We start from the raw sequence: 27,186 nt of genomic DNA on the forward strand, positions 1-27,186 counted from the left end.
TGTGTGTGTGTGTGTGTGTGTGTGTATGTATGTATGTGTATGCATATATGTGTGTATGCATTTGTATGCTTGTGTGTATATATGTGTTCGTGTGTGTGTGTAGTTCAGCCGGACCTTGGAAGAGTTTGTTTTCACCTTCTATCATATCTGTGCTAGGGACTGAACTCAGGCAGACAGGCTTGGCAGTGGGTACTCTCCTCTGTGCCACCCTGCAGGCATGGTTTTTACTGTCTTTTCAAGTTTAGTTCTGAATGATGCATTCATATGAATAAGGTTTTCATTTCAGAGTTACTGGAGTTATATAGGTTTTGCTCTTGTATGAAAAAGCCTTATGATGTCATTGGAGATTTATGTTTTTCCGTGAGGTTATTGTCTGGTGGCTTGGTTCCCCCAAAGGAATTCCTCAAGAGACCTGTTTTAAAGTACTAACCAAATCATCTTTACAAACTGTGTTTCTGTAAGCACTTGCAATTTTAATGAAAAATTTAAAATTAATTACTTAAAAGTCTAAAGACTTAAAACAAGGGAACATTTCCTATTTTTAAGCTGTGTTCATTGCTATTTAATTGTGAATATTTGTATATTGCCAATATTATCAGATTAGCTGCTATTGTGAATCTTAAAGATTTTAAAGATTATTTTAAAGATTAGACCAAACTTATTAGTCTTCTTCAACATCTGTATTATTCTTTTCAGTTCCCATATCCTATTCTAATTTTTCTTTGCCATTTCTTTAGTTTGATCTGGGAAACAAATTAATTAATTTCTATAGAAGGTCCTAGAAAAAAATGTATATATGTGTATGTATGTATATATATGAGTATGTGTGTATGTGTGTATGCATATGTATATGTATGTATACACATCTACCTTATAGTGCATGTCACAAAGTTTTGTATGTAATTTTTTTTTTTCGAGACAGGGTTTCTCTGTATAGCCCTGGCTGTCCTGGAACTCACTCTGTAGACCAGGCTGGCCTCGCACTCAGAAATCCACCTGTCTTTGCCTCCCAAGTGCTGGAACTAAAGGCATGCGCCACCACTGCCCAGTGGTATGTAATATTTTAAGGTCATTATTTCTTACACACTCAATAATATTCTTAACTAATAGCAAGTAATTGGAATTCTATTGTGGTTAAGTGGATAAGGAGACAGGTGGGATGATCCTGGGAAAGCTGGTTTTCAGTGCCCTGGTAAGTGTCCTCACTTCCGGTCACTGCTCTGCTCACTCAGCACACCCTGCACCTCTGCTGTTAAGTGCTGCATCTGTCAGCTTACTTCAGCATTCGAATGTCCATCTGAGGTGTTTAAGGCACATGCTATTTCCCTGCTTCTGTAAGAGGACGCTGTGACTATGGAAAGCTAAAGTAATTTGCTGAAGTCTGTATGACAGGGAAGTGACTGTTGTTCACACTGCAAGCCCCGTCTGAGCTCCAGGGTTGGCTTGTGTCTGGGCAGTGGCACTGTGATGTCATAGAGACACTGCAGAGTGTGGCAAAGGTTTGGATGTGAGCAGCACAGGGAGACTGGATGAGATATCAGGCTTGGCAGATCCAGGGTTCAGTTAATGGGAGTGAAACATGAGGCCAGTCTGAGCTGTGTGAAGTGATAGTTAGCCATAATGTGCCTGTGGGACATCTAAATGGATCCTTGTGGTAATCAGGTGAGCATGTGGTGCTAGAGGGTTAGGGAGAACTTGATGCTCATGATGGGAACTTGGTTGTTATTGCTCTGTGGGTTTGAAAGTGGTTGGAGAAATGGAAGAGTAAGAGTATACTTGCAGAAGTCAGGAGAGTGATGTGAGTGTTCATCAATGGACTGCTGCAGGGGACTGGCCCTGATGGATGTGAGGAAGGTGGAGATGGACAGACTGCTGAGCAAGTGTGGTTATGAAGGGTGGTAGTACCTGTTTGAGGGCCAGACCCTCCTCCTTCCTCCTGTTTTCTCCTGTAACCTCCTCTCTCCACTTGATTGTTTTTCCTTCCTCTCCTGTCCTGTCCTTTAGCTTTCCTGCCTATTGTCCTTTCTCCTCTTCTTCATGTGATGCACTTGAATATCCAGTGTTTGGAGAATTTCACTTAAGAATACATGGCATCTTGTTTTAAATCATGGCTGTTGATGTGAATGACATAGATACTGAAATACTCAGGCATTTAGGCTGTCTTACCTAGGGCTTCTATTGCTATGATGAAACACCATGACCAAAAGCAACTTGGGGAGGAAGGGGTTTATTTCAATATATAGATCCTTAGCACAGTCCACCACTGAAGAAAGTCAAGGCAGGAATGCAAGCAGGACAGGAACCTGGAATCAGGAGATCATGAGAGGCCCTGGAAGAGTGCTGCTTACTGAATTGTCCTGGCACACTCCTCCTGTTTTCTTATGCCACCAGGATCACCAAACAAGAATATGTACCTCAGGCTTGCCCAGAGTGCAACTTGGTGGGGCTATCTTCTCAACTGAGGTTCTATCTTCTCAAATGACTACAGTTGGTGTCAAGTTGACACACAAGGGTGGTACAGTTTAGAATTCATTCTGAAATAATAACCAGTGTGCCAAGTGCTGACACAGACCTGCTTCGTCAGCTTCGTGTGCTTCAGAGAAGACACTGAAGGGCAGGCTTCAGTGTTCCAAGCTTGGTATAACATTGAGGTGCTAGGCCCAGCTCTCAGTTGTGAGGTGGGCTCTTCCTTCTTGGACAGGATTTTTGCTCATATCTTGCAGAGTTCACTAATATGCTTGTTAATCAGAATTAGAAAATGAAATATGTTGACATTTTTAGATAATTCACTTTATCTATAGAGAAGATTTGGAAAAAAAATATATGCCAAGTTCAAACTTGAATAAAAGTTTTTCTTTTTGTATTTGAGATGAAAAAAATTGAAATGCCTCTTTGTATTTCAGTTAAAAATTGAAAGACACACACACACATACACATATACACAGAAGTACACAGAGATATGCATACACACATACACATACATGCACACATATATACACAAATATGCACACACAGACAAAGGCATGCAAACACACATACTGAGGCACACACACATATACACACATGTACATGCACAAAGAGGCGCATAGAGGCACACATGCTTGTGTACACTAATTTACATTCAGAAATAAGTTCATCCTGCAGCTAAATGATTTCCTTTCTTTTAAGTTAATTTTATTTTGAGAATTTCATGTTTTATTACTATATTTATATTATTTCTATCCCTGTTGTCCCATGTGTAACATACTCTTAAAAAGTACATTGTTCCCCATGTATAACAAACATGTACAGCATTGTTAGATATAATAAAACGCTCCATAATTAAGCAGGTCCTTAAAGTAGTGATCAGAAATCTGTACATTTAGTTCATTAGTATTTACTAGCCTTATACGTGTCTTTCTTCAGGGTAACACGCAGTCTCCATTGTGAGCCATCTTCAGAGTTTGTGGTAGGACCCCGCGGACAGAGCTACTGATGCCAATGTGGAATAAAGGTCATTGCAGTTAGGCTGCTGTGTGTGTGAATGAGTTGACTATTGAAGATGACTCCTTACATTTCAAACATATTAGATTCACTTGAACTTTTGGAAGCATTTAAAAATAAACTAATATAAATATGTTTTTCCTCATTTGCATTTTTGTCTCTCTTGTCCTGGCCAACCAGCTGCTTCCACACCTCCTAATGTGAACCTTAATCACAGTATAACAAGGTTCATTATGGAAATAATAGCAAAATTGTCTCACAGCATTGCTTTTGTGGAAATAATCCAGTAAGTGAAGTTTGTCTTTATAATCGAAACTTTAACAAAATTATTATAAAAGAGGACATTCCAGGTTTCTACAGCAGTCCTCCCTTCTCCTTCGTGTTGCTATAATGAATAGTTTAGCTGTTCAACTCTGTGCTAGTGAGTGGATGTGTCTTAAGTTGAATGTTTGCTCTGGTAGAAGCAAGCCTCTCTAGTAGACTTGGCCAATTTGTGTGTTAGGATGTTAGAATGTATTTGTCTTTAACACACATGGACGCACGCATCTTGTATGTGCAATTCAGAAACACTCCTTTTAGAGTGTTTTCACCCTCCCTGCTCTAAGTGTTACACCCTCTCCTATCCACCTAACCTGTCTCTGTCTCGTCTTCTGACCTTTCTCTTGTGCTCTGTCTTCAGTATCCGGAGTGCGACTCTCACCAGCTTCTCCGGAGCTTATCCTGGACCATGACCACTCATCTCCATCCACTGGCCACCTCCCTCCAGATGCTGTCATTTCCTCAGCAGATGATACACATGCAGATAGCAGCCTCATGAGTCAGACCATCTCCAAGGCTCAGGTGAGCACAGGCATGTCTCAGGAGGAGGCTTGAGGTCAGAGGCTGCATGTTGACTTAATTCATGCTCGATGACCTTTTAAAATAAGAATCCCCAAAGAAACATTTTTGTAAGTATATTTCTGTGAAATGATTGCAAAAGATTTAAGTACCTCAGTTGCAAAAGTTTGCTGTGAGTGTCTCATTCAATAGAATTGACTACTTACTCAGGCTTGAGGCTCCAGTTAGGATATCCAGAGGACACTAGGTTCAAAAAAAGAAAGCTAAGTAGCAGGACTCATTCCATAAACCTGTGATGAGCCTAAGGACCGATAGAGCTCGGAGCTTCCTGTGTCAGCGTGACTGTCAACCCATCCTGGAAGCCATCTTCGGACCACTGAGACTCCCGAGAGGGACCAGCAGTCCAGATTGCATAGAGCTCTTGCAGGGGACTTGAGTTTGGTTCAGCACTCACATCGAGCAGCTCCAGGGGATCTGTTCCCTCTGGCCTCTGCTGCCACCCACGCACATGTGCACACATCTGCACATAGACAACAAGTAAGAGAAAACAAATGTGTCATTGCTTCTCCCCGTTCAAAGGTGAGGAAGCCAAAGCACACATTGCTGACAGAGACAGAACTGGGTTCTGCTGGGGAAACTGAGGCACAGTTGATGCTGTTTCTGTCATCCCAATCCTTTACTGTGGTAAACAGCTGTGTGGTTGTTAAAATGGACTTAGCTTTGCTCATGAAATCTTGGACTTAAAGGAGAATAATAACATTATTTTTTTTTTTCATTTTAAACATGATTTCAAAGTTAAACTTTAAGTAGGGAGATAATTATTGAGAATAGTTTTTCTTTTCTGGGAGTATTAATGTGCTTTTAGGTATAAGAACATCTATTTCAATTTTAGAGCAGAAGCCCCAGACAGCACCATCATACTGTATTCATTCAGATATTTGCAGAGACCTTTGCACGATGTCTTCCAGATACCTTGCCAAGTGTGGTGCTATGTGACCTGTTAATTTTGCTAGAAGGTGATAAGTTAGCATCATTAATAAATGTGAGGTTCTGAGCTGCAGTTTAATTGTAAATGCATCCTTAGTCTGTGTATTCACGTCAGAGTACGTGCATCTCAGATGCATTTGTGCGCGATGGGGCCTATTTTCCACAAGGTTAAGTGTTTAGTGTGTTAACAGTCAGTCACACAGTAGTGAGTACTACAGACATAAGAGGCTTAAGGCTTTAAAGACCAGCCTGTTGTCAAAGTCTGAAGTCGTTTGTTGATTGGCTTAGAGTAAAATAATTTCATTGCTTTACTACAACTTAACTCCAAATGTGGCTTCTGAAACTCACTGGGTGTTTCCTTAGTGGACCAGCCTAACTCTTCTCTGTCGGGTCTGTGTTTTGTTAACATGGTTTAGATTCAGCAGTCAGCACACACACATCTGAACATCCCTCTCTTCCCACTTGGTTTAACGGATGAGCCGAGCCATGGAGCACTTGCCCTGGAGGATGAGCCTGAGGGTCCTGGAGTCCACGTGTCCAACTCTCAGCTCCGGCAAAAAATATCAAGTCTGGAGACTAAACTCAAAGCTTCTGAAGAAGAAAAGCAGAGAATTAAAAAGGTGTGTGTGCATTGGCCTGAGAATGAAAAATTGCATATGCTAGCAATTTGATATAATCCAAAATGGATGGAAAGTCCCCAGGAGCATAGGTTCTGGTCAGTCACACCACATAGGCGGTGGAGGCGTTTTGTTAGAAGCCTCCAGTCGTGGGCTGGAGAGGTAGCTCAGAGAGTGGGAGCCCTGGCCTTTCTTGCCAGCAGACCAGTTCTGGTTCCCAGAACCCACATGGCAGCTCATAACTGTCTGCAGCTCTAGTTCCATGGCTCCTTGTGGCCTCCAAGTGTTGCTGTTTGCATGTAGTGCAATACATACATTTAGGGCACACACACATAATACATAAATAAACTGAACCTCAAACAAAAGTCTGTAGACAGTGGTTAGCATATCCATGCATTCAGCATCTAATTCAACCAACCATATATCAGAAGTACTCGGAGATACATGTTGTATATGTTGTAGGTATATGTTCACAGAGCCCCCATTTCCACAAACAAAACTATTTAACTTATATTCCTGTTGTGTACATATTTTAAATAGCTGGAGACAATTTAGTGTATGTGGTAGGATACATAGGTTCTATGAAAACATTGTGCTATTTTTAGACCCCTGGGACGTTGGTGTCAGCGGGGGCTGATATGAACCAAAGTCTGTGTGTCCTGTTAAGCTTTTGTTTTTTTGTTGTTTTTTTTTTTTTCTTAAACAGGTTTTGATGGGGATTTTTATTGTTTCCTGCTCCTCCAAGGCTTTCATTTCTGTTTTGTCTTCATTTATTTTCAAAGCAAGCAGTATTATACTGCATGTGTGATTTCAGGTTTGGCATATGGGAAGTTAGATGCCCATTTGCGTGTTCCAGCACACCTTTTCAGGGATGACACTAGCATGTGCTCTCAGCTCTCCTCTGTCCTTCTATCTGTCTGTCTGTCTGCCCATCCATCACGTATCTTCTATCACTTGTTATCTTTCAGTTATCATCTATCTATATCCATCAGTGTTATCTTCTCTCTATATCCATCGGTGTCTTTGTTGTCTGTCTCTTTGTCCACCCATCTGTGTGTCTGTATAAGCCAGTTCATGGAAAGGGCTTATGGAGGTTTGTTGATATGCTTATTCATTGTTTTGTGTTTGTGGTACCTATATACATAGGTATGTGCATGTAGCAGGATGTGTCCCCTGCGTGTAGGAGGACGTGCCCATGTGCTGTCTTGTGGAGAGTGCTGGAATGCTTTGATCTCTCACTCCGCACTCTCTCTACTCTGACCTAGGGCTGGTGGCTGGCCCTTGGGCTCCGTGGACAGCCCCTTCTCTTTGTTTTTGTGCTGGAGTTACACACTTGGCTTTTATGAGGGTGTGTAGGGAGCTGGCACTCTGGTCCTCATACTTGCACGGCAAGCATTTTACCCTCCAGCTGCCTCTCCAGCCTGTTCTTGTTCATTTAAAATTTTAGTGTTCTGCCAATATTCCATATGGGCCTAGAAATTAGTTAGCTTAGACATTAAGCCATTTTTCCTGATTTCCTTCCCTGATAAATATTTTCTGTTTATTGAAAAAGTACTTTGTGCTGTGGAACACTGTAGAGCTTGTGTTTGGTTTCCTTGTAGGATGTGGAGTCGCTGATGGAGAAACACAGTGTCCTTGAGAAAGGCTTCTTGAAGGAAAAGGAGCAGGATGCTGTATCCTTTCAAGCCAGATACCGTGAGCTTCAGGTGAGCGGCCCCAGAAATGCTCTGTGATGGTCCCGAGTGAGTGTGGCACACAGTAAAGAGTGTTGTCCCTGCCTCTAGTCTGGGATGAACTGATGTTTTGTGACACTGGCGTGAGACCACTTGACCCCTGTGCTAATATGCCCCAGCTTATGCAAGGCACTTACAAAGCACACTTGGGAAACAGTCTATTTCTGAGGGCAGTACTCTACACTTAGGAAGTCACTGTAGGAAGAGGGACATCAAGCTGGGTTGTTGTCATTTCTGTACCTGGGGCTCATTTCTGAGTCTGTTCCAGGCATCCTTGAGCTTAACACTCAACTTTTCTGTAGACTTTGATGTCACCATCCCTGCCTTGCAAGTTCTGGAAAATACAGACAATACAGAGAAAGAATCAGAATTCTTACTATTTACCACAAGGAACATTAAAAATACTGTCACTTGATTTCAGAACATTTGGCTTTTAATTTTCAAGTTTGAAAGGTCAGGATGGGATGCATGTTAGCAGAGCATTTCAGTGACCAGAGAGAGTCATCAACCAATGGAATGTACAGCCTTAGCTAACTATTTAAAAAAAACAAGTATTGCAGAGAGTTTTAATTTGTGATATGTTCTCATTACCGGGTTAGGTGGGGAAGTGTGAAAATCCCAAGGCACACAGACACTTAGAGAGTTGTGAGAGCCGGCAAACAGTGGGAACGCCTTCCCTTTCCTGTCCTGTGCAGGTCATGCAGATTGAGCAGAGGGGGGCAGTGACTGCAGTGGAGGGAGTCTGCCTTCCCTTTCCCATATGCCTCCCAGGGTCTTCCTTCTGTGCCTCCTACAGCAGTGGTGCAGAGTTTGCTAGCATCTCAGAAAGCATGTCACGGTGCTTTGTTCAGAGACATTTTGACAGACAAATCCAATTCCTAAGGTTTATTTCTAATAGCTGTTGGTTTTGGTAGCCATGGCCAGCTCAGGGCCTCTTGGCCTAAGCCTTGAAAGACCAAGCTCCTTTGCTGTGACCGTTCCCTGATGGTATCCAATTTTCCCGTGAGCATGGAGTGGGCAGTGCTCGTTCTCTTGTCACTGGACATCCCAGTTCTTCCCCGTTCATTCTCCTATAAAAATGCTTCCTGCTGACAGGAGCTTGAGTATTTTCTGCTTGAAAATTAAAAATGTGTTTTAAAGAACACACCCAGTTACGAGAAAATGAAGTGTTTCAAAGACTAACTTTTTGTGCATGAGTGGATTTGTGTAGCCTTGTGTACCTGTGTTCTCTTCCTGACCTTAGAAGACTGTGTGAAGATTCTTTAGGAGTGGAGGTTATTCACAGTACTGCCATGGTTTAAATATCCAAGAATTGGGACCTTGATTTCTTGGCTTGACTCTGCTATGGTCACACTGTCATGAGGTCTTCAGTTAAGAGTATATTAAATTGGTGGTTTGATAGCCCCAGGCCTTCTATTTGGTGACTCGTGTTGTCCGGAATTAGCCAGTTCTGAAAACAGCACGTGTACTGCCTGAAGAGTATTGCAGGAAGTACACTGGAAGCCCAACCAGAAGTCCTGCTGTGGTGGACCTGCCTTTATAGCAGGGTTGTGCTTGGCGAGTTTTTGTGTCACCTGGACAAATGACTCCAGACATTTTAGAAGAGGAAACCACACTTGAGTCAGTACTCCCACCCGACGGTACTATGGGCTAGCCTATGGTATATTTTCTTTACTGATGATTGACGTGGTTGAGTCCAGTCCATTGTGGGTGGGCTGCTGGTTCTGGGTGATATAAGAATGTAGGCTGACATAGGAATGTAGGAGCCACGAGGAACAGGTTAGTAAGCAGCACCTTTCTATGGATTCTGTTTCAGCTCTGCCTTGAGGGTTCCTGCACTGATTTCCTTCAGTGAAGGACTATGATGTAAATGGATAATCAAAAGAAACCCTTTTCTCCCCAAGTTGCTTTAGGTCATGGTGTTTCATTACTGCAATAGAAACCTCTACTAAGACTGAAATTGGTACCAGAGAGTGGGCCAGGAGACGGTTGTTGAGACAGACCTGTGTTTGGGGAAGAGTTCTGAAAGAAGTTTGCTCTGGCGAAGCCAGTATGTGTTCTGAGTCTGATGAACTGTGTGAGAATGTAGAAGGTACTGCAGAAAGCAGTGGAGGCAGTGGAGGCCTGGCTTGTGAAATTCAGAGTGAAGGTCAAGAGTCCCTAAGAAATTCTATTGGAGCCCAAAGCTTTGAATTAAGAACCACTAAAGTGCTGGACAGTGGTCAAGTATACCTTTAATCCTAGCACTCGGGAGGCAGGCAGATTTCAAGGCCAGCCTGGTCTACAGAGTGAGTTCCAGGATAGCCAAGGCTACAGAGAGAAACTCTTGTCTAAAAAAACCAAAAGAACCAATAAAGTGAAACCTTTGCCTTGCTGGGACAATCAGTACTAGTCTGCTAAGGCCACAGAATCAGCTGTGCTTAAGAAGAGACCAGCAGTGTTGAGATCAAATCTGGGAATTGATTCTTCAGGATAAGTGCACAGAGGCTGTGATCCACACTGGACCAAGGCTGTCTCCCAGGTGGTACTGGCTCTGAAGGCATAGAGGAGCTTCTGGGTGAAGTTGTGAATTTTACCACTGCAAGCCAGAGTTTCCAGAGAGCCTGGGGGTGGGGGGCTATTGGCAGAGGTGCAACACAACAGCAGGCACCCCACATTAAAGCCAGTTCCACAGCTTAAATGCATTAAGCATGTTAAAGAGCAAAGTCTATAAGATAAAATTAATGCTCCAGTTTGAGTCTGCCTTACAGTTAGGTCTCTGCTCGGGTGATTCTGTATGAAGTCTCTGGCAAACATAAATTTCTACTGTATATTCATGTCATCATTCAGTTTTTGGTCATTTAATTCTCAGTACTGGCTGCAGGAACTTTCTGACCTAATAACCCAGGACCTCTGAGGACTGGTGCTGGGCTATAAAGGCTTGTACAAAATGTATCTAAAAACGACAGCTTTGTACTCACTGATGGAATTGGAGCTTCACTTTATATGATGAAAGAAATTTCAGGTTGTCCTCATAATGATTCGGTAAAATGCAGTTTTCATGTCCACAGCTGCGGTGTTTGCTCCAAGCATGTTTATGTAACCCGCTGTCACCTCTCATGCACTCTGTTGTGTCTCACAGAAAAGTGTCAGGTGTGCAGGTTTTTGTACTTGGTAAATCTCTTTGAAAAGTCTTCATGATAGGTTGTTTTTTTGTGTGTTTAGCGACATTGCCATGAGAGGAAAACGTGGACTTATAATGTGGCTAAGCCTTGCTCTCATCCAGTGCTAAAGGAGCCTGTTATTTTTGAAAACACCAGTTTACAGTCTCCAGGGATGCCTTTGCTCTGCTTCTCTACTTATCTGAGGTTGGACTCTGACCTCAGCCATTCTAGAACCAAGCCACAGACCTCAGCAGTGAACGAAGGGACCGAGTCTAGAGCAAAGTCTTATAAAATCCTTATACTCTATCTAGTGGCTACACCACAGAGACCTTTCCCTGCAATTGCAAAGTTTCATATAAAACACAGAAAAAAAAATGTTTGTTTATTGTCAGAAGAGAATGGTGAGAAGTCCCACACAAGCTGGGTATCTGAGAAGACTTTGGGAAGAGGTAGGTTTTTCCCAGGGCAGTGTTTGTGTTGTGCTCATTTGAAGGATTTTAAGTTGCAGACTTTTCTCAGTTGTGTACACTATGACAATACTTGAAGGGATATTACTGTGTCCATATTGTGTTTGAGGTGCTCTGCCTGCTTACACCTTCAGTGCTGAGAAGGCTTTATGCCTCATCCAATCTGCCTGAGAGAACTAGAGCATTATGGGTATTGTGGATCACTGCTAGAGCTTCATTGTTTAAGTCATACTGATTTTGAAGTGACTTCAGGTGGAATTTTTCTAACCTGTGGCTAAAGTTGATCTTCCCTTTCCTACCCTGTTACTTTCTTGAAGACTTAGTAGACGTTAGTATTCACTGTTTGACTACTTCTACTCCTGTGGGGAGTGGAGGGAGCCCTGAGTGAAGTCCAGAATGAATGTGCGCCGTTGGCCCCAGTTGGCCATGTCTAGGACGCAGGCCTAAGATGTGTGGAGGTGAAGTCTACAGGAGATAGCTGTAAATGGAGTCACTGTAATGGCTCTGGAAAAGCCCTCAGCAGAACCTAGCCACACTAACCTTTGTTCCTGTACTTCTACAAATGTGAGGTATTAATGCTTGGTGTCTGAGCTGCTTCTTTGGTGTTCCATTGACTGCACAACAATCTAAGAAATGAAGCAGAGAAGGTGGTTTTCAATTTCAGACTCTACTCTAGTTCTCCATGTACCCTGTTCATCCATCAGCGCTCGACCTGGTTGACATCAATTTTAAAGTATGATCAGAACACTATTTAGTTCACAGTATAAAGCAACTAAGTGAATTTACAATATGGGTGATTTTTCCTTTAATCACTTATTTTATGGGTATTGTGGAACTTTTTTCTGCATAGGCCAGAAAGGGACATTGGATTCCCTGGGACTGGAGTTACACACTTCTGAGCTGCCGTGTGGTTTCTGGAAATTGACTCTGGGTCCTATAGAAGAGCAGCCAGTGCTATCAACTGCTAAGCTATCCCTTCAGCACCAATTTTGGGGTGTGTGTGTGTGTGTTAGAAGTATTAATAATGTTTATTTTATTCCAAGCCAATGTATGCTATTACATAACGTCTTTCTAGAAATAATGTATTTGCTGGTAGCTGTGGATGCAGCATAATCAAGAGCCAGAGGAACAGAGGTCAGTAGGACTGACCTTGCACCAGATCCTGGCTGGCTAGAGTAATCTCTTTCACAGAGCAGTGTGCAGTGTCAGGGCAGCCCTCAGAACTATTGAACTATTGAGGCTATTGCAGCCTCAGCCTGGCTACAACTCTTCACCAAGGACATTACGTACTTCAGAATACGTTGACCTTTCTCCCTTTCTTCCTGTAGGTTCATGGACCCTTATCCTATCGCTGCAGACCCGCCCCTCCACCCCATGTTTAGTTGCTCTGTAGTGTCCAGCTTCCTGTACTGTTTTCTGTGTTTGTCCTTTAACCCTAACCTTGAACCGGACACCTTCTCTGACTTCATGATTTTCACCTTTTTTTTTTCTTTTGTACTTTTCTAAAACTTCTTTCCTAGCAACACAGTCTATAAGAATTTCAAGTAGTGAAAATTCCATGCATGAGAGATGCCCATGGTCTCAAACCTTACGGTGACACTCTTGCGACTGCAGTCAGAGACTGCTGATTGCTCCCACGATGTCATCCAGATTCACATGCTAACCCACACCTGAGGGAAGAGCCTGCTTTCCACATACTTGCCTACACCAAAGATATGTGCCAGTTGGAGAAGTATAGATTTGTTCTTTTTAAATATTTTATTAGCTTTTCTAATAGTCACTGATTGGTTTCACTTTGTGCATTTCCCATATCTCTTCTTTTTGTTGTTTTATCATCTCCATCTTAATGGATATGGTTTACAATGAGTATTCTATGTGAGGGTCATTTACACTTCTTCAGGCAGTGTGTACATAGCAGGCAGTGTATACATAACAGATGGTGTGCACCACTTTTATGCATTCATGCACCAGCTCTTCCTTCTCATAGTGGATGAAGATGTCCGTTGTTCTGTCCTGCACTGGGTGCATTTGTCTCTTGTTCTGTGACATCAGTGGGTTGGTCACTATGGTTCTGACTTACCTACATTTCCTACGGGCTGAGTAACACAGGTCCGGTTACTTTTCTGTCTGATGTCTGACTGGCTGCTCTTACAGTGGTGTTCTTAAGGAACACCCCTTCCTCGCTTGCTCCATTTTGTGCTCACCTGTCCAACACCCTAACATGCTAATCTTTGCGATCCATTCTCATTTCAGCTGATGTTAGTGTGTTCATGTAGCAGGGCTCTTGTGTTGCTTTAGTGAATGTGTATTTAGTGCAGCCATGTGTCCCTTTTTGGCTGTTCTTGCCTGTTTGGGTTTTGTGTTTTACAAAATCTTATTTGGATTTTGATAAGAATTGTGTTAAATTCGTAGGTTTATAGATAGAAATGTTGTGGTGGTTTATATATGCTTGGCCCAGCAAATGACACTATTTGGAGGTGTGGCCTTATTGGAGTAGTGTGACCTTGTTGGAGGAAGTGTGTCACTGTGGGCACATGCTTTAAGACTCTCCTCCTAGCTGCCTGGAAGCCAGTCTTCTAGCTGTCTTCAAAACAAGAGGTAGAACTCTTAGCTCCTCCAGCCCCATGCCTGCCTGATGCTACCATGTTCTCGTCTTGATGATAATAGACTGGATCTCTGAATCTATAAGCCAGCCCCAATTAAATGTTGTCTTTATCATGCCTTGGTCATGGTGTCTGTTCACAGCAGTTATACCCCAATTAAGACAGAAGTTGTTACTAGGACTTGGGTATTGTTGTGATAGGCCTGATCATGCTTTTGTTTGGAAGAGTGTGGATTTGAGGATTTTGGATTTATAAAATAATGGAATGCTTTAAGTGAAGCTTAATAGGAATGTGGAAGAATTTGTTGCTGAGAGTGATTTGAACTATTCACACTTGGCCCAAGAAGTTTCAATGAAGAATTTCAGTGTGTGGCACAGAGACTGTTTTTGTGGTATTTTGGTGAAGAATGCGGGGGCTGTTTGCCATTGTCCAAAGAGACTGTCTGAGGCTGAGGTAGAGAAAGAGAGAGAGAGATAGACAGACAGACACAGAGAGAGACAGACAGAGAGAAAGAGAATTGTATTGATAAAGGAAATCTCAAAAAAGCCTAACAGAGACTTTGTTCTCTGGTTTAGTCTCATGAAAAGTGTTCTAATGAAAAGGAGCAAGCTGAGAAAGGAATAAAATGTATGGTTCAAGTAATAAAGGGGCACCAGGAAGTGAATTGGAGCTGAATCCTATGTTCAAGGAGATAGATTAAGGGAGTGGTGATCTCAGGACAAGACCCCACCCAGCTAAGTTTACTGTTTGTGTTTGCAGTTGAACAAGGAATAGTTTGGACTTTTAATCTGGAATGAATGAACTACAATCCAGAAATAGCAGGCACACTGTGATCCAGATCTTGAGACTGGAAGACACAGGCTTTTGATCTGGATCTTGAGGAACAGTGGCCATAAAAATAATAGGCCCAGGCATGGTGGTTCATACCTTTAATCCCAGGTTATAAAACCAAGCAGCCTTCTGAGTTCAGTGCCAGCCTGGGACAGAGTAAGTTCTAGGTGGGAAAAAAAAAAAAAGTAAATAAATTCAGGCCTGGGTGGTACACACCTTTAATCTGAGCATTTAGGAGACAGGGCCATGGAGTTCAAAGTCACTTGACAGAGCAAGCTTCAGGACGGCCGAGCTTGGTAGTGAATGGGTTGGAAAACAGAAAGCTGGTGATAATGTAATAAAGTAAAGGTGCCATGTTTCATCTCCTGCCAGCAGCAGAGCTTGGCAGCTTCAGCCATGTAGCTCTGGCTTTAGAGTCTAAAATAGAAGGGATTGCTGGGATAATTGATGCTGGTTAGCTGGAGCGAAGAATTAGCAGTGATTAAGAAGATACTGGCATCACTGAGGTGAAATCTTCTGGGAAGTGTTTTCTGAGAGCTTAAAGAAGCTGTGTTCCAGAGATAGCCAAAGTTGTACCTCGAGCTGCAGCTGTACATTGGTAATGTGTAAGAGTCACCCAGGCGGTACTGGTTTTGAAGCATGAAGGGGTCATGAAGAACAGCTGAGACTTTCTCCTATGAGAGGCCATGGAAGGCCATTGGTGAAGGTGTAACCCCAGTTGCAGTTGAAGGCCTAGGACTGCAGGGGTCCTACAAAGAATTTGAGGCTCTGCACCATGAAGAGAGCCTATGAGAGGCTGTTGATGAAGCCTAGTTTCAGTAGAAGACCCCAGAATATGCCAGTACTACAGGATGATCACCAAGAACAGCAGCCTCGGTGGAGTGGATCAACCTGAGCTTAGAGTGCTACAGAGGGCAGAGCTGGAGAAGTGACACCAGCCCTTTGGAGAGGAGTCCAGAAGATTGTGTGTGGATCTTAAATATTAGAACAAGAAGTTGTGAAGTTGAAGTTGCCTTGGAGACCCTCATTTGTTCAATAGAGCTGTGGGCTACCTGCTGAGAAAAGGGGCTAACAGGGAGTGGAATCAGCCCAAGATAAAAAGGAATTTGTTTCAGTCAACAAAGTTGAAAAAGGAGTTGGATATTTGAAGACTGCTTTGACATCAGATGTGAAGATGAAGAGTTTAGAGTTTGCCCAGCTGGTTTCCTGTCTTGCTTTGGGGATTACATGAATCTCAGATGGAGCTTTGAACTTTGTACTTTTAACATTGTTGAGACTATGGGGACTTTGGAAGTTGAACTAAATGTATTTTGCATTATGCTATGTTTAGGTCTGGCCACCATAGAACAAGTCTGTGGGTGCCAGGGAGTGGAATGTGGTGGTTTGAGTATGCTTGGCCCAAGGGATGGCACTATTTGAAGTGTACCCTGGTTGTAACTGTGACTTTGTTGAAGCAGGTGTGTCAATGTGGGGATGAGCTTTGAGACCCTCATTCTAGCTGCCTGGAAGCCAGTCTTCTAGCTGCTTTCAGAACAAGAGCTGGAACTCTCAGTGTCCCCAGCCCCATGTCTGCCTGGATGTTACCATGTTCCTTCCTCGATGCTATTGGATGGGACCTCTGAACCTATAAGCCAGCCCCAATTAAATGTTATCCTTTATAAGAGTTGCTTTGGTCATGAAGTCTATCCACAACAGTAAAACTCAAACTAAAATGGAGATTGGTTATGTTGGGATCCTGCCCCTCCCCCCGACATTTTTCACGTGTGTGCTGCCAGTCCACTCTCCATGTATGTGGGCTTTTGGAGGTCTGAGTGTGATCTCACACATGTGGTCCAGACACTGAACCTACTGAGCTGTCTCCCAGGTCCTCACTGGCATTTTGATGAGAGTTGTGGATCAGTCTCTGCTAGGATAGATCCTGTCTTTACTCTGAACTCTCCAGCCAGGAGCTGCTGACTTCTAGAGTTTGCTACTTAGAGTTCTTTTATCAACTTGTTCTTACACGTTCTAAAGACAGTTTCCTTCACTTCCAGTAATGGTCTGCCCACTTAGATCGTAGATTACCTGTTATCATCCTGAAAGGCTAAAATTCTGCCAGCACCTAAGGTTGCTGTGGATTTTGTGCTAAAACTTGGTAACAGACTAGGATCCCTATATCATCTCTTAGGCAATGGCAACAGTTGCATGTAAGGCTGTGAATGTGTAAGCTCATGTGCATGGGAGGTTGCCATGAGGTTTGTGAAGGTGACTGAGAGTAGCTTCCAACTAGGGAGAAGCCTAAGTCTGTGAAGGCAGCTGAGAGTAGCTCCCAGCTGGGGAGAAGCCTAAGTCTGTGAAGGCAGCTGAGAGTAGCTCCCAGCTGGGGAGAAGCCTCAGCAGCAGAACTTCTGGACCTGAGCCAAATGAAATTTATTGTAGAGGTCATGAACAGCACCCAGAGTTACCATGCTATGTTTTGATTGAAAAGTAAAGGTGAGTGTGAGGGTGTTTTTGTATGTCCATATCGGATCTGGTAGGGATGGGAACCACTTAGGGGGTCAGATCAGAAGTTGTTAGAGCCTGCCAAAGATGTGTTCCTCTTATTTTTTAAAAAGACATTTGTTTGGATGGTTTTGAGAGGATTTGACAGTCAGGGGAACAGGATGTCACCAGTGGCGATGTAAAGAATGGAAAGCAGGTCTAGATGATGGTGAGCTGACAGTGTTCAGGCAGAAAGTGAATCCTGCCACTTTCAGGAAGGATAGAAAGATCAAGAATGACTTTGCCTTCTGATGTATGATATTTTCCAGGCCTTGTTTCCTGTTAATCATTTCTACTGAATGTACATTTCATAACAATAATGCTTGGTTTCCATTGCCATATAGTATATTAACATTGAAATTGGAGGTGTGGAGGACAGTCAGATAGCAAATTCACTAGAATCCCAGGCTATCCTTCTGAAGAAGCTATCCTGGTGGGTGACAGTCACTCTGGGCTGAATTCTTGCACACCTCTCTCGGGGCCCAGGCTGGAGGCAGTGTGGCTCTCTATCTGATTATTTCGTCTCTGATTTGAAACTCTTCACTAGTACTCTGTTATTCTCAGTGTGCCTTCCGTCTCTCTGTTCATATTTTGGCAAAAAAAAAAAAAAAAAAAGTAGTAAGAGTCAGCAGCTCTGCTTCCCTGACAGCTCTTGTGATGACACCAGCTCACAGTTCGATGGCTTTTAAACAGGGCCGACTTTCAAGACCTTATGGTCTCCTTCCTGTTATTCTTGTTACTTTTTAAGAATCCAACTTCCCTTCTAAACTGTAAGAACACTCAAATTTGAAATGGTGGATGCTTTTTGGTTTTATATTCTCAGAACTTAGCACAGAGAATAATAATATGAAGTACTCATATGTTTTCATCTCTGATTGAAATGAATATCATCTGGGAATATTAAGGAAACTTTTGGAAGCTGAAGCAGAGGCTGGATCATACAGGAACACACACACACACACACACACACACACACACACACGAATATGTACATGCACACCTATTCACATGCATACACATACATACATTAAGAGTCATGCATTCCTAGGCAATGGCCCATCTGCAGTTTGTGCCTCTGCTGTGAGATGGAGCCACTGAAATATTTCCTGTTGTTTAAAGGAAAGTGTTTAATGAATGGAACAGAAGCAGTTGATGAGCAGAGCACTTTAGAAACTCTGGGCTGTTTTCAGTGCTTGTCCTGGAAGCCCAGGGCTTCGGATCTGCTTGCAAGTGAGGCCGAAGCTCTCCGTCCTCCTCCACAGGCGTGAGGTCAGAAGTTCAACTCAGAAGCAGTTTTTGAGCAAATTGGGATTGTGCAAGTATTTGGAAAATTTCTACCTTTATAGTGTTATATAGATTAAATGTTTAATATGTGTGTTCATAAATATACAGATAGTGTTATTGGTATGTATGCTTTCCAGCCTGACCACTTGGAGCTGGATAACCAGTTGGTGTGCCCTACCCTCCCCTGGGAAGACTACTTTGCTGTCCTTCAGCGTCCTTAGTTGCCTGTAGTTCTTCATGGAGGGCTGAGCAGCTTCCCCCCCACCCACCTTAACGTGTTATTGGTGTTGTCCTTGTTCAGCTCTTGCTTAGTCATGTTGGTGAGACTTCATGGGTGTAGCTTATGACATGAGATGAAGATCATCATAGGGTACCACAAAAATCAAACTGCTGCCCAGTCCCAGCTGATACATCTGTATCATAACTCCTACATCGAAGGCTCAGGGAACACTACAGAAGAGCAGGGTGGGAAGACTGTGAGACCCAGAGCATCAAGGAGTTTGCTGTGAGGAATCACTGGATATTTTGTAAAGGTGTTAAGAGATGAAACCAACAGATTAAAAACCCTTTTTATTTTTATTTACAAACTAAGAATAAATACCTTTTTAGCTTTCATTCCTAAATTGCTCAGTAGTAGACTGTTTGAGTGAAAATAGATGTTTAAAATAAAAATGCCTTATGTAGTTGGAGCTTTTGAAGTAGAGGTCACTGAGATTACTCTCAGATTGTAATGATGATGCTGAGCGGAATTACTTCCCACTAACCCTGAAGCCACACTGCAGAAGCTACCATGGGAACCAGCTGCCTGTTCGGTAAAGGACGCTTGAGCTGTGTGGGGCTTCCAGGACCAAGAAGCTTCATGGAATCACTACTACAGGACGGTGTTTGCATTGGACTTCTCAGCCTTTGTCCCTTGGTTGACTTTTCATTTTAGCATGCTAGTTTATCATACTGTGGAGTGAACTTCATTACCAGTAGATTCTCACTTTCTATCACTGGCAGATATGTGGACTGTCGGCCTAACGTTTTAGATGCTCTCTGGAGCAAGACTGCTCTCCATGGGGCAGAGCCCTCATCCGCTGATCCTGCAGATAGACTCCATGGCTATACTGCTCTCTGTAGGCAAAAGCTTTGTCTGCAGACTTCAGTGCATTGTGCTTAGTTATTTACTTATTTTTTCCTTTTTGAGACAGTGTGCCTGGCTGACCTGAAACTCATAGAGATCCACTGTCTCTGCCTCCCAAGTGGTGAGATTAAAGGTGTGCATCACCATACCAGGCTGTCATATGTTTTATTTTGTGTCCTTGTTCCCATATATCCTTGGCACTCCTTGAATTTATATAGGAGAGGACTTATATTAGTAGTGATTGGACAGTCAGACCTAGTGTGTGTGGACAGTATGAGTTTGTGGATATGACTGCAGGGAAAGGAACAGCCGCAGGGCTAGACAACACTCACAGACTGTTGCTCTCCTGGGACTCACTTTTTTGCAGTGGGAGATGGGTGCCCAGATCTCCAGGGAGAAGAACGCTCATAGCTGGTTTTCAACCTTTACAAAAAGAAGAACTAACTGAAACTGGTTGTTGTGGGAGGGCATCTTCTGAGAAGGTGATCTTGTGTTCTTGAGTAAGCAAAACACGAAGTGAGCCTGTTCTTTTGGATTCCTCTCAAATACGGTTTTGGATCAGAAATTGTTTTCAATTACATGTTGAATTAAATGCATCTTTCAAGATAGTAATCTAGGTTCTTCTACATTTGTTGAAATGATCAGGAAATAATTCTGAGACAAAGACAGTTGAATATGGATTTTTTTCCTTAAATTTATTTTATTTCCACCATGTAAAAAGTGATGAGCTACAGGCCAAACTACATCCTGACCCCAAAGACAGAGTGTTGTCTTCACTCCAGGCCTGTGGTTTCTGAGCTGTCCGTGGTCTCAGGATGAATACCCAGGACCGCGTTTCTGCAGCCAGCACAGCTGTCCTGACAGGTTCATGCAAGGAGAAGAGTCAGGCTGGGCTAACGTTTCTGGAGGCGGGAGAAGCTGGAGTGCTGAGCTCTCTGGAAGTGGTGATGCTGCTGTAGCTTTTACCATGAATCTTTTAAACAGTGTGGAAGAGCCAGACCTCTTGAAATCCGAACCCTCTCCCCTCTTCTAAAGCCGGGGACATTATGGCTGATGATAGTCACAACAAATTAGTCTATTTTTGGAAAGATTACTCTGTACAGAGCTAGAAGACTCATGGTTTGTCTGCAGTCGTGTTAGCCCTTTGATCAGGAGGATTCATGGTAACTAGGCATGCATAGTAGGAAATGACAATACACAGTATATGGCGAAACTGTGGGTACTGTCAGCACACTGACAGAAGTATAGGTAAAGCAGATGTGGAGCTTCATGCTTTCAGTAATGACTCCTCAAATCAATAGAAACCAGCATAACAGCATAGCATGTTACTTGGGAAGACAGACACAGTCAGCTTCTTGGGCAAGGGGAGGGCTGCTTTCATGATTAGTTCAATAAGCTTACATTTTAAGGAATATACTGAAAACCATGCAGAGTCTTATGACATGAGCTGCCAAGATGATCCAGGGAAGGCATGGCTTGGAAGGCAAGCAAACTCAATCATCAATTTTTTTATTAGATATTGTCTTTATTTACATTTCAAATGTTACCCCTTTCCTAGTTTCCCTCTGAAAATCCCCTATCCTTTCTCTCCTCCTCCTGCTCCTCAATACACCCACTCCTGCTTCCTGGCCCAGGCATTCCCCTATACTGGGGCATAGAACCTTCACAGAACCAAGGGTCTCTCCCTTTGATGACCGATTAGGCCATCCTTTGCTACATATGCAGGTAGAATCATGAGTCTCTTCATGTGTTTTCTTTGATTGGTGGTTTAGTCCCAGGGAGCTCTGGGGTACTGGTTAGTTCTTATTGTTGTTCCTCCTAGGGGGCTGCAAACTCCTTCAGCTCCTTGGGTACTTTTTCTAGCTCCTTCATCAGGGACGCTGTGCTTTGTCCAATGGATGGCTGTGAGCATCCACTTCTGTATTTGCCAGGCACTGGCAGAGCCTCTCAGGAGACAGCTATATCAGCCTCCTGTCAGCAAGCTCTTGTTGGCATCTGCCATAGTGTCTGGGTTTGGTGGTTGTTTATGGGATGGATCCCCAGGTGGGGCAGTCTCTGGATGGTCATGCCTTCAGTCTCTGCTCTGAACTTTGTCTCTGTAGCTCCTTCCATGGGTATTTTATTCCCCCTTCTAAGAAGGATTGAAGTATCTACACTTTGGTCTTCCTTCTTCTTGAGTTTCATGTGTTTTGCAAATTATATCTTGGGTATTCTAAGTTTCTTGGCTAATATCCACTTATCAGTGAGTGCATATCATGTGTGTTCTTTTGTGATTGGGTTACCTCACTCAGGATGATATCCTCCAGATCCATCCATTTGTCTAAGAATTTTATGAATTCATTGTTTTTAATAGCTGAGTAGTACTCCATTGTGTAAATGTACCACATTTTCTATATTCATCCCTCTGTTGAAGGACATCTGGGTTCTTTCCAGCTTCTTGCTATAAGCGAGGCTGCTATGAACATAGTGGAGCATGGGTCCTTATTACAATACCGAATAGCTGAGAAACACCTAAAAAATGTTCAACATCCATCAGGGAAATGCAAATCAAAACAACCCTGAGATTCTACCTCACACGAGTCAGAATGGCTAAGGTCCAAAACTCAGGTGACAGCAGATGCTGGCGAGGATGTGGAGAAAGAGGAACACTCCTCCATTGCTGGTGGGATTGCAAGTTGGTACAACCACTCTGAAAATCAGTCTGGTGGTTCCTCAGAAAATTGGACATAGTTCTACCAAAAGATCCAGCAATACCACTCCTGAGCATATACCCAGAAGATGCTCCAACATGTAATAAGGACACATGCTCCACTTTGTTCAATTGTCAACTCTTTTTTTTATTATTATTATTTATTTACTTTTATTTATATGAGTACCCTTTAGCTGTCTTCAGACACACACCAGGAGTGAGCCATCATGTGGTTGCTGGGAATTGAACTCACAACCCCTGGAAGAGCAGTCAGTGCTCTTAACTGCCGAGCCATCTCTCCAGCACCCAATTGTCAACTCTTAAAGTACTTGTAAAACTAATGACTGAAAGTCCTTTTCTACTTTTATATTATCTTTCTTAGAAATAGAAAGTGAGAAAAAGCCCCTGTCCAGAGAAAGCCTGGGAATGTCAATGGCTGGTTATTATCAGTGTAGCCCTCCAGCTCCAAGGTGACCATTAGCTCAGTGCCTACTGAAGGAGCATTGGGGGCCTGAGTCGCGATGCTCAGAAACTCCATTAAAAACCTGGGTGTGGGAGCATGCACCTGTAATCTCAGTCCTGGGAAGGCAGAGATGGGAGGATTCTGCCAACCAGTTAAGCTGAATCGGTGAGCTCAGAGTTCAGTGAGAAACTCAGGAAGCAAGGTGAAGGGAGACCAGGAAGGACACGTGTCATCACCCTCTGGTCTCTGCACAAGTGTAGATCCTATACTCATTTTCCTCAGTTAACTGGTGCAGCCTACTCAAGACATCTTGGTATTGGTGTACTATTGATTAATAACACTGGCTCTGCTGGCAGCACTGTCAGCCAGGTCTGAACAAACCTGGTTTGAATATTTTGTAATGTAGACTGCTGGCACTTCCAAACACAAGGGAGTCCCTGAGCACAGTGCACAGGAATCTTAAGGCCACCATAAAGAGTGACATCATCAATAATATGCACAAAAAATACAAAATTGTCCTCGCTGAGGCTTAATGCCCCCACTGTTAACCTATGCCTAATTGGCTTCTAGCCTCCATACAATCTTATCTAGGCCTAGAATGTTTTCAGCCTCTGAGACTTCCTGCTGAGTTAGTTCACCCGTTTAGCTCTTTCTGAGCTCTGGCTGGCTGGTTCAACTCAGCTGCTCTGGCTCAAACTCCTCTCCAAGCTGACTGGTTCAATCTGGCTTCCCTTCAGCCCCTGAATACTCTGCTGGGCCTCAAACTAACGTTGGCAATCTGTTCTATTCTTCTCATTCTCTGGCTTGTTCTGTCTTTACCTATGTCTAGCTTGTTCTCTCTCTGCAACCTGTCTCTGTAAAACTTTCCTGGCCAAACTGCCTCCCCTCTCTCTGCATCTCTCTCTTATGTAGCTTCCCTTTCCTCTCTCTTCTCATGAGAGTTGGGCAGATCCTTTTCTATTAAATCTTTCTCCAACTCATCACTTTGTCTGCCACTTAATCAGACCTCACTTCCCAACATAGGAGCTTCCTTCTACAAACTAATTTTACCTTCATTTGGGATTGAAGCTGTGAGCTAAGGGTATGTCTCTATTCCCGCCCGAGGACTTAAAGGAGTGGGCTAAGGACATGCCTGTAGTATTCCAGCCAGAGTAGCCATGTTGCTGGATTAAAATTCCCATAAACACAGTTGTTCATAGTGCTACCACAGAAACAAGAGTGCCACTTTGTCCTAAATGGAGAATGTACATATTAGGCCACATTTATTATTTAGAAATTGGCTTTTAAAAATTATGTTTTCTCTGTGTAGGTTTGTGCACATGTGCCCACAGAGGACAGAAGGGGATGTCATCCCCTGGACCTGGAGTTACAGGCCATTTTGTATTTGATTTACATTCCTTAGTTTGGAGGTAGATATGCCACCGTTGACTGTGTTAGGAGCTGCAGCTCCATGTGCACCTGCTCTCGCCTGGCCACCAGGGCTGGAGGGTGCTTCCTGCAAGGGAGCCAGAGGAAGAAACCCAGTGTGTGTATGTCTGTATGCTGCAGAGATATCTGTCGGATAGCTTTGCTTTCTTAGTAAAAATGACTGGCTTTTTGTTAGAAAATGAATTTGTTACTTTGAGGGGTAGGTTACAAGAACAAAAATAGTGGATCCTCTTGTGCTTTCCTCTCCCATTAGAGTGACTAGTGATTGGCAGGAGCTCATGGATGTGGAGCTTGGAACCTTGGCTCCCTGCAAGATGCCTTTGTAGACAGTTGTCCTTCCGTTCTTTTGGGATAAACATGAGTTCCATGACGTGTTATTAGACATGTTGGAGATTTTAGCAGTGGTTACAAACATGGAGACTTCTGTAATTGTGGTTCCGTTATCTCTAAAGAAGACTTAGAAAGGTTTAATAGTTCACCCCGAGCATTTTGATTGATGTCAGCATTTGTCAGGGTGGCTCAGGCTGACGTTTTCTAAAGCTAGAAGTGTTTTGTCCAGATGCTTTAAGTTGGTGCTTCTGGGGTACATAGCAGATTCATTCCTGAAGGCAGGGGAGTTTTGGGAGAATCATCAGATATGTGGAAGTAGAAAAGGAAAGCTGCTGGCCTTGATCTGGGGGGCCTTGTTGGCAGGCCTCCTGATAGCTGCGTGAGTCTCCCAGCTCCCATGGGTTACAAAGGAAGATGAGAGTTAGCCTTATCATAGTGCATTGTGGGAAAAAAATCCCCCTCCCTTAAACTACTACCTGTGACTTCTTTTCTTGTGCGCACATGGCATTTCAGTCTGGTTTCTGCTTACTGAAGGTGTTTCCTACTTGTTAGTCTACTTACAACTGTCTCCTTTTCTATAAGCAAGGTCAGGTTTTGGTGGTGGTGCCCTTAATCCATATGCTGTATGACATAGTTTCCCAGCTCACTGTTGAAGCTCTTCCAGGCCAGTTGTTCTCAGTGTGCACTGGTGAGTTGTTTTAGCTTGTGGCATGATTCCTGTAAAAATCGTCGGCCCTCAGAGGTTTGTCTTTAATGCCAAGAGTCAGCTGGTGTCTCTCCCCACACACCAGCTCTGCACTTGGCCTGCTGTCCTTACAGTTGTTTTGACTGTGTTCTACTCCATGCATTTCTATCTATCATTCATCCATCCCAGCAAGCATCCCTTGTTTTCCTGTGATGCAAACATCACTTCACACTGTTCTCTCATGGGAATGAACCCAGTTGATTTCTGTATGCTTGCACATCTGCATTGTTTTTGTTTGCTCTTTTAATTTCATGTACCTGCATTTCTGGATTCTTTCGTACATGTGGGAGGGTGTCAAAACCAGGGCTTCTCTTGCACACCATGCAGGTGGTGTGCTACTGAACACCCCAAGCCTGTCTGCATTTGTTTATGCAGAAAGGCACAGTTTGGACCCCGGAAAGATGGCCTAGTTGTTTAGAGCACCTTTTCTTACAGAGGACTTAGATTTAGTTCCCAGCACCCACATGGTGGTTCACAAACAGTCATAACTCTAGATGCACATGAATCTGAGGCCCTCATCTGACTTTTAGGGTTTAAGGGCACCTGGCACATACATGGTGCATGTACATATGTGTAGGCAAAATGTACATACAAACCTAAAAGCTTTTGTAAAACCACAATTTATGGTAGTCTAGTGTAAATTACTAGAAGAATTATTGCTAGGTCAAAGGCTGGAAGTATAGACATTAGGATTAATTAGGTTTCCTGAAAGGCTGGACCAGATGACTGTCCCTGCTTCCTCCTCTTACCATGAGCTCACTGAAAGTGCACTTTAAAGTGTTGACTGGAACTTATGGTATCTTTAGCTGTGAATTATTTTGAGGGTGTGCGCATGCATGCAACCTGCATATATGTGTATGTGCCTATGTATATGTGTTCATGTATATGCATGCATATATGTGTACATACCTGCATATGTGTGTTTCTTTCTGTGTGCATGCATGTATGTATCTAGGACAGACATTAGTAGCAGATATTCTGTCATCTTCTACTTTACTTTGTATGGCGAGGTCCCTCTCCGGACCTGGAGCTCATCTGTTTGTCTGGCTGCCAGTGAGCTCCAGGGATCCACCTGCCTTCACCTCTCAGCATTGACTTACAAGGCACCCTGCCATGCCATGCCCAGTATATATGTGGATGCTGGGGCTCCACACTCAAGTCCTTATGTGTGTATGGCAGGTGTGTTACAGATTTAGCTGTCTTTAGACTCTGTTTTGTTTTTGAGGGCAGCTCTCACTGGGCAGCCCCAACTGACCTGGAACTCACTTTGTAGACCAGGCTTGGCCTGAAATTCATAGAAATCCACCTGCCTCTGTGTCCTGAGTGCTGAGATTAAAGGCATGTTCTCCATACTCCCATCACATTTTAGTTGATAAACATTATATATTGGACTTTCATTGAGCTCTTTTGGAATTAAATATTCATCAATTTTATGTTATGGATATTAATTTGAAGACATTGTTTTATTATAAACTTCTTGGATATTCACTAGGCTTTGCCCGAGGCCTAAGCTAGGAGACCTACTTGGAATTATACACCCACATTTGTAGTTTTTCAGCTGCTAATAGTGCAGTGAAGAAAACTAAGGGCAAATAGGACCTTGTAATAGCTAGGCTGTAGGTGGTAATGGAGAGCTCTGAGCAGTCTGGTTGTGAGCACAGAGCTTGGGAAGGGAATGCTTGAATCTGACGGATGCCAGGTTTGTGTTGGGGCAAGGTTGAGAGAGGAGACTGCCCGTGAAGGACCTGAGGAAACACAGTGTTTTCAGAAAGCACAAGGACATGTCACTAGCATTGATAGTCACAGCAGCCTGGGAGCACAGCTAGGTCCAAATGTCACTGTTCTCATGAACCACACTGTGGTGATATCACCTGACCCAGAACTTCTGGAAAATTACACA

At 43.3% G+C, this 27,186-nt stretch overlaps 1 protein-coding gene across 3 annotated transcripts in view; it reads left to right on the forward strand.

The window, feature by feature from the left end:
- Positions 1–27,186, forward strand: part of Ccdc91 (coiled-coil domain containing 91) — a 163,516-nt gene that overhangs the window by 62,656 nt on the left and 73,674 nt on the right. Inside the window, exons 1-5 of one of the 3 annotated variants that reach the window (XM_021165355.2) lie at positions 1,491–1,662; positions 3,406–3,493; positions 4,163–4,323; positions 5,724–5,927; positions 7,526–7,630. In XM_021165355.2, coding sequence (XP_021021014.1) covers positions 3,475–3,493; positions 4,163–4,323; positions 5,724–5,927; positions 7,526–7,630 — 489 coding nt within the window. In that variant the 5' untranslated portion in view covers positions 1,491–1,662; positions 3,406–3,474. Of the gene's footprint in view, positions 1–1,490; positions 1,663–3,405; positions 3,494–4,162; positions 4,324–5,723; positions 5,928–7,525; positions 7,631–27,186 lie in introns of those variants that run through there. The other 2 variants (XM_029478591.1, XM_021165354.2) reach the window with 2 other exon arrangements.

Source organism: Mus caroli, chromosome 6, assembly GCF_900094665.2.
Source record: "Mus caroli chromosome 6, CAROLI_EIJ_v1.1, whole genome shotgun sequence".
In the NCBI taxonomy this organism is placed as follows: domain Eukaryota; kingdom Metazoa; phylum Chordata; class Mammalia; order Rodentia; family Muridae; genus Mus; species Mus caroli.